General features: G+C 37.1%; 1 protein-coding gene across 1 annotated transcript in view; it reads left to right on the plus strand.

Annotated features, from left to right (window-relative positions):
• Positions 1-7,724, plus strand: part of LOC106876368 (bone morphogenetic protein 2) — a 162,799-nt gene extending 155,075 nt beyond the window's left edge. Inside the window, exons 3-4 of the mRNA XM_014924875.2 lie at positions 4,359-4,889; positions 6,665-7,724. Of these exons, the coding sequence (XP_014780361.1) occupies positions 4,370-4,889; positions 6,665-7,662 (1,518 nt within the window). The 5' untranslated portion in view covers positions 4,359-4,369 and the 3' untranslated portion in view covers positions 7,663-7,724. The remainder of the gene's footprint in view (positions 1-4,358; positions 4,890-6,664) is intronic.
• The last annotated feature ends 6 nt before the right edge of the window (positions 7,725-7,730 follow it).

A 7,730-nucleotide genomic window follows, 5' to 3' on the forward strand; every position in this document is an offset into this window, starting at 1 on the left:
ATATATACACTTGTTAGTCCTGGTGTTTTTGTTATGTATATGTCTGAATATTTTTTATCACACCTAATGCGCCTACTATGTTAGGAATTGTTTCTGTTTTTAGACTCCACATCCTAGTTACCTCTATTTCCAGATCTTTATATTTTGAAAGTTTCTCCGTTTCTTTTAGAGAAACATTTTCATTTGTTGGTATTGATACATCGATTAGAAAGCATTTTTTTTTCTTGATGATTTCTGACAACTACATCCGGCCTATTGGCCTTAATTTCTCTATCTGTGTGTATTGGCATAACCCAGAATATGGTTATTTGCTCATTTTCTGTGACCTTTTCTGGCGTGTGCCTATACCATCTTTTTTCTGTTGTTATTCCATATGGTTGGCATAGTTTCCAGCGTATATAGGTCCCAACTCTGTCGTGTCTGTGAATATATTTCTTCTTAGCCAGGACTGGGCAGCCAGAGACAATGATTTGTTTCTTCTCCATCTCCACATATTCTGCAGTTACTTGTATTTCTTTTCGTTACATGTTTTTGTTAATATCTGGTGGGAAAGTTTTGATCTTGTGCTGCAATTACAGATCATTCAGTTTCTGTTTTTAGTCCTGAGCTTTTCAACCATTGTTGGGATTTTGCTTTGTCTATTTCTTTTCTGTTTAGTTTAGCCCAGTATTTGCCATGAAGGGGCTTTTCTGACCATCATTTTATCATTATCCGTTGTTGTTCCAGTTTTAGTTTGGATTTCAGTTGTTTTACAGCTTTCGTTGTTTCTTCTTTTTCTTCATAGTTGTTAGGTACTATGACATCTTTTTTTGTATTTGTCAGCTTCTTAAAGACCGAAAACAGTTTTTTGTTTTGTTCGTGTTTTATGGCTATTTGTTTTAGTTTTCTTTGCTTCTGAAGTAGGTATTTCTGTAGTCATATGGTGAGTATTTTGTAATAGCTTTCTAGCTGTATAAGGCCTCTTCCACCTTTGATACGTTGTATATATAACCTTTTTATGTCAGATTTTAGGTGGCGCATCCTAAATCCTATCATTATTTTTCTTGTTTTCCTGTCTATTTTGATTAGTTCATTTAGAGTCCAGTTAAGAATATTGTAGCTGTAACTTATAACTGGGATGGCCAGAGTGTTGATACCTTTATCTTGTTTTTCACATTGAGCTCTGTTTTCAGTATTAATCTAACTCGTCTATAGTATTCTTTTCTTATCTTCTCTTTCATTTGTGTGTGTTGTATCGTATCTAGTTCATTGATTCCTAAGTATTCGTATGTCTGGCTTTGGTCTAATTCTTTTATTTCATTGGCTTTATCTAGTGTGATGTTGCTACTCTTAGCTAGTTTTCCTCTTTTCAAAATTGCTTTGACACATTTTTGTAAGTCAAATTTCATGCTTATTTCTTTGGTAAATCCAAGTACTGTCTGTAGTAATGCTTCCAGCTGTTTATCATTTGTAGCGTACAGTTTTAGATCATCCACATATAAGAGGTGGCTGATTGTTTTGCCGCAACAGTTGTATCCACATCCAGTTCTGTTTAGCATGTCAGATAAAGGTGTCAATGCCAAGCAGAAAAGGAGTGGAGAGAACGTGTCTCCCTGGAATATTCCCCTTCTTATGGGGATGGCTTTGGTTTTTATGATTACCGCTTTTATCTGGAGCTGTAGCTCTGTCTGCCATTTATTCATGAAATGTTTTATATATTTTACGATTATTGGTGCTACCTTGTTCATTGCTAGTCTTTCTAGGATCCATGTGTGAGGAATACTATCAAAAGCTTTTCGGTAATCGATCCGAGCCAGACTTAGACCCTTCTTCTTTCTGCGGCTGTCTTCAGTTATGGCTTTATTGATCAGTAACTGATCTTTACAGCCGCATGAGCCCTTTCAGCATCCCTTCTGCTCTTCTGGAAACAGGTTCTTTTCATCCAGATTTTTATTCATTCTCTGTGATATTATTGCAGTAAAGGCTTTGTAAATTATTATTGTTATTATTATTATTATTATTATTATTATTATTATTATTATTATTATTATTATTATTATTATTATTATTGGGAGGCGGCGAACTGGCAGAATCGCTAGCACGCCGGGCGAAATGCTTAGCGGTATTTCGTCTGTCGCTATGTTCTGAGTTCAATAAGTACCAGTTGATCACTTGGGTCGATGTAATTGATGCATCTCCTCCCCCACGGAAAAAAAATTGCTGCCCTTGTGACAAAATTTGAAACCATTATTAATTATCATTATTATTATTCACTATACGATTCTTATGGAAGGGCCAAGTTTTGCTTGTCAGAAAATCCATCTGTTGTCAACACCCACTCCGTACTGGTCTTAGAATGCCATTCTTGGTGATGCGGCGCGACGTGTTGAGGCTGAAGCACCTGCAAAAATATCTAAGTCACTGCGATAGTGTGAACGACGGCGACGAAAACAAGGATGAACTGATGTGGGCATCCTTCGTGCGACACGTCTTACTGCAGCTCACTTCATTGACCGAACTGCAGGCATGGGTCAAACGTAGACCAAGATTGGACCTTTGGCATCTAAAGTATTGCCAGGCGTTCACTGCATTGTACCAGCAAGACAAGACCGTTAGCGGAAAAACAAACCTAGATTTCTATTGGGGACTAGTTGAGTGTGATTTAGGACTGACAATTGAGCATCTACGAAAACAGTTTGAGTGGTCTCTCCCGGAGAACTTTCGGGTCGAAGATCGTGGACAATTTCCAAAAGTCTTTGGTATAGCAGCGCTACATTGGAGCATTGCCAGTTCGAGACGATTTTTTCAGCTATGGAAGCGCCAACAGCCGAACTTGCTCGAGATGCATGCAGGGGGACGAAACCGTCCTGCATGCAATCGTTCAATGTCAGTGCATTAGTGACTTGTGGGTTTTTGTTGAGCAGTTGCTGTCTTGTGTCAGATGAATCCAGCTGTCCGTCGAGCGTATAGTGAAGATCGACGCACCACCTTCCTTTTGGAGAGATGGAAGGCGGGTCTTTCTCTACTTAGTGACTGTGGCAAGAGAGAATGTGTGGTGGACCCGTTTGAAAGGTTTGAAGACGGGTATGTTCCTATCTGGCTAAGCCCTCACCAGTTTCTTCATATATCATTTGAAGAGGAAGGTGAAGATAAAAAGGGAGGTGCTGCCTTCTAGTGTGTTTATCAAAAGGTGAACGAGAGTGACAGGACTGGTGAGATTGAATGGATCTACTCTGAGTAGGAGGAGAGAAACTAGAACAGAGCACTTTTTCATACCGTGGGGATGGCAGAGTAATCTGGGTCTCTTGCTTGGGAATTACCCGAATTATCCTATGTGGACTGCCCCGCTCTTGGGGATTCTATTTATTAATTATTATTTCTCTAACTTCTATTTATATATCCTTTGTTATATCCCTAGATATTGTGTCTCCCTTTCATCGATGTAAATCTCACTTGTTTTTGTGTGTTGTATCTCGTCCTTTGATATTGTCCTCTATGCCTTAGGCCCTTGAGGCCAGTAAAAGAAATTATCATCATCATCATCATCATCATTATTATTAAGGCGGCAAGCTGGCAGAATCGTTAGCACGCCGGGCGAAATGCTTAGCGACATTTCGTCCGTTTTTACGTCTTGAGTTCAAATTCCGCCGAGATCGACTTTGCCTTTTATCCTTTCGAGATCGATAAATTAAGTACCAGTTAAGTACTGGGATCGATGTATTTTACTTTCAGCCTTATCTTATCTTCTAATAGCTTCAAAATTCAACGTTAATTATTCATATGTAGTTGTGTATGTATTTTTCTATTCATAATTTTTATGACTGTTTGTATCATTTTTAAAAATGAATTATTTTTAGTTATTGTTGTGTTTAGTAGTGAAGCTTTAAAAATATTCTCATTCCCTTTAATCTTCTTATATATACGTACGTACATTCATCCATGCATACATACATACATATGTGCGTACGTATGCATGCATGTATGTATGCATGCATATATATATATGTGAGTATTGTAGTTCGCTTGAAGCATTGTGTATTGTTTGTAAAGGATAAAAGTTTAGAATGGTACAAGAAATGGACTATATACCTGTTGTAATTTGGTTATCAATAGTCCGATGATATTTCGGAATTACAATTCCTTCTTCAGATCTTCTTGGCTGGAGTCTCCAGCTAAAAAGATCTGAAGAAGGAATTGTAATTCCGAAATATCATCGGACTATAGATAACCAAATTACAACGGGTATATAGTCCATTTCTTGTTTTATAGTGCATTATTGTACCATTCTAAACTTTTATTCTTTACATACATATATGTGTTTGTGTGTGTGTGTGTTTTATATATGCCAAACTGAAGATGTCTTCTATTATTTATTTCAGGCAGTTTCATAATGATGGTGAGGCACCAATTGATGCTAGTTGTAGTTCTCTTCGTACTCCTCCATGGACAGGTGTTGGCCATCATCCTATCTACTGACACCTTTTCGCATCACTTACCGCCGGCGTCGACATCACCGTTATCAACATCACCATTATCAGTGTCATCTTCATCATCTTCATCATCTTCATCATCGTCAACATCGTCCTCATCATCATCGTCGCCGTTGGTGTCATCATCATCATCATCAACATCATCATCGTCGTCGTCCTCATCCTCATCATCTGTAAAAGTGACAACAAACAAAAGAGACAATTTTCCACAGACCCATGATGATTTGTTTAAAGCTTTTGAAGCGAATTTGCTTCAGATATTTGGACTTAAGAATCGACCCAAACTGAATGAGAAAACATTTGTTCCCCAATACATGTGGGATTTATATGATAGCCATAAACAGAAGAGGGATCCTTCAGCCCCCACCAGTGGACGAGGTTATTTACCAGCCAACACTGTTCGCAGTTTCTACCACATCGGTAAATCAGCAACTATTTTTTTCGTTAAATGTTTTCTTTATTATTTTTTTTTCTTCTCTTTTACTTTTTACTTGTTTCACTCATTGGGGCACCGCCTTAAAGAATTGTAATCCAATGAATCGGCATCACTACTTTCATTTTTTTTTTATGCTTTATACATATTCTATTGGTCTTTTGCCGAACCGCTAAGTTACGGGGACGTAAATACACTAACACCGGTTGTCAAGCGGTGGTAGGGGACAAACACAGACACAAAGGTATACACACACACACACACACACACATACATATATACGACGGGTTTCTTTCATTTTCTGTTTACCAAATCTAGTCACAAGACTATCGTCGGCCCGAGGCTATAGGAGAATTCACTTGCCCAAGATGTCACACAGTGGAGCTAAACCAAGATCCATGTGGTTGGGAAGCAAGCTTCTTACCATACAGCAACATCTTCGTTGAATTTTTTTTTTAGTTTATATTTTGGCACATTTGACTTAAACTTCGAATATAAAATTTTTTCTGTTCTAGAAGATAAAATATACAAGTATACGAAGTTTGAAAGTGTTTCGGTAGAAAACACACTAAATAAAACATAAATAAAAAGTGACGCCCGCCAAATCAGAAAGATCCTGTAATATATAATATATATGCGTGTGAAACTATCTGTGTATATGCGCGTGTTGTACGTATGTGTGTATGTATATATTCATGTGTGTATGTGTTTTAATATTGCTATAGTCCTTGCCTAGGTTAAAGCAGTATCGCTCAGAGTGTCTAGTTGCAGTTGTGTGTGCGCGCGCAATTGGCTGCAAAGTATCTCCTCTTCGCATTTGGGCAGCCAGACTCATGGAATAGAATGCAGTTGATGTAAGGGAGGCAACTTCTTTAAAATGATCATACGTTATACATTGGTTATTTCCCTTACATATGTTCTTGGGTACACGCATACATTTGTAGGAGAGCTCTTCCCAGCAGCAAAAAAGTTCATAGAAAGACTTGAGATAAGGAATGACTACTGAGATGTTGCTCGATAAATGTGATGATTCAGATCAAGAAATGAGAGGAAGAGAGTTAGCTAACAATGTAAATCAATGAGAAGTGTGTGGATTTTAATCTGGAGGTGGTGTAAATATCCAGTTTTAAAATAGAAGTATGGTCAGGTAACATGATTAACAATTAGAGAGAATTTATCCCTTAGTTCAATGTGTATTTGCTAATTTGATGGTGAGGGAATTGTCAGAAATTAACCCGAAATTTGTCTAAGTGGCATTACTTCATGAAAAACTCAGATCTTGTAATCAAAGAGAGTCACAGAATTTTTGATGATTTTTTTTGCAATAGTTTTTTTTTTCTTCACCTATACATAATTGACATAATTAAGTACCATATTAAAATCTGTTCCTGAGTATTTAAGCTTCAAAGTGTGAGGAAAAGTGCATAGTATGCATGATTAAATTTTGACATTATCTACACTCTGTAATTAGGAAATGTATTGATAGCTGTCAAAACTGAATTCCATATTAAGGAAAGACGAAAATGTATCAGCATAACAGTTGTTTTTTCCATATGTTTATAAATCTAAAACTGATTTGTTTATCTTAATAAAGCTAATATAAAGTAAAGATAAATACACTTCTCCTATCAATATCTGATCTAACTGAATCCACATTCCATTAAATTACTTTTGATTTTTGCATAAAATATATAAAACTAAAATGTTCCAAATTGAAAGACTACTTGTGATAATGATTAACATTTTTTCCTCTCTTTTCCAGACCCTCACTTCATGGACTGCACAGAAGAAAATGCCAGTACCATTATGTTCAATATTTCTAATATGATGGAAGAAGAGATTTTAACAGCAGCTGATTTAAGGATCTTCTGGGATCCTAAATTTTATGAATATAACTACAGAAGAGATGCTAGCTTAAGTGATATTTCTATTGATAATTCATATGATAGTAATTATAACATTACTAAAGACAATAATAATAAAAATATGTTTAAAAAACTGAAATATTTTCCTATTCGTATAGAGGTCCACGAAGTTATAAGTCCACCCCGATGGGGAAGTTCCAATGAGTGCATTACACGGCTTATTGACACTAAGGTTATTCACAGCAACAGTAATACATCAACATGGATTGTTTTTGATGTACACCCAGCTGTTCTGAAATGGAAACAAACGCCACACTTAAACCATGGCTTGCACATTCGACTATCTACAGCAACAAAAAACCCAGTTTCTGTTCAACCACATCAACATATACGATTAAAGAGAGCAGCGGACATTGAACAAAATGAATGGCAAAATTCTCGCCCTTTACTTATCACTTACACTGACGATGGCAAAGGTGTACCCCTCAAACGTTCTCGAAGAAGTGCAAGACACAGAAGGGAACGAGGAAAAAAAAAACGGCGGCGTTCCAAAAAAGTTCAGCGACACCGAAAAGCGGGCGCGGAATGTCGTAGACACCCAATGTATGTTTCATTTAATGAAGTAGGATGGACAGAATGGATTGTGGCCCCCGTGGGTTACCAAGCCTTTTATTGTGATGGCAAATGTCCGTTCCCAATTTCAGACTATTTGAACTCAACAAATCATGCTATTGTTCAGACCCTTGTGAATTCTGTGATGCCCGACAGAATACCTGAGGTATGTTGTGTACCTACAGAACTTAGCTCGATTTCAATGCTTTATCTCGATGAGCAAAACAAAGTAGTCCTTAAAAATTATCAAGGAATGGTTGTAAAAGCATGTGGATGCCGATGACAAAAACTTTTTCTAAACAGTCCTCAGTCATCAAACATGTTGTCCTCATTGACACACTATTACTACTT

This window comes from Octopus bimaculoides, chromosome 11, assembly GCF_001194135.2.
Source record: "Octopus bimaculoides isolate UCB-OBI-ISO-001 chromosome 11, ASM119413v2, whole genome shotgun sequence".
Lineage (NCBI taxonomy): Eukaryota > Metazoa > Mollusca > Cephalopoda > Octopoda > Octopodidae > Octopus > Octopus bimaculoides.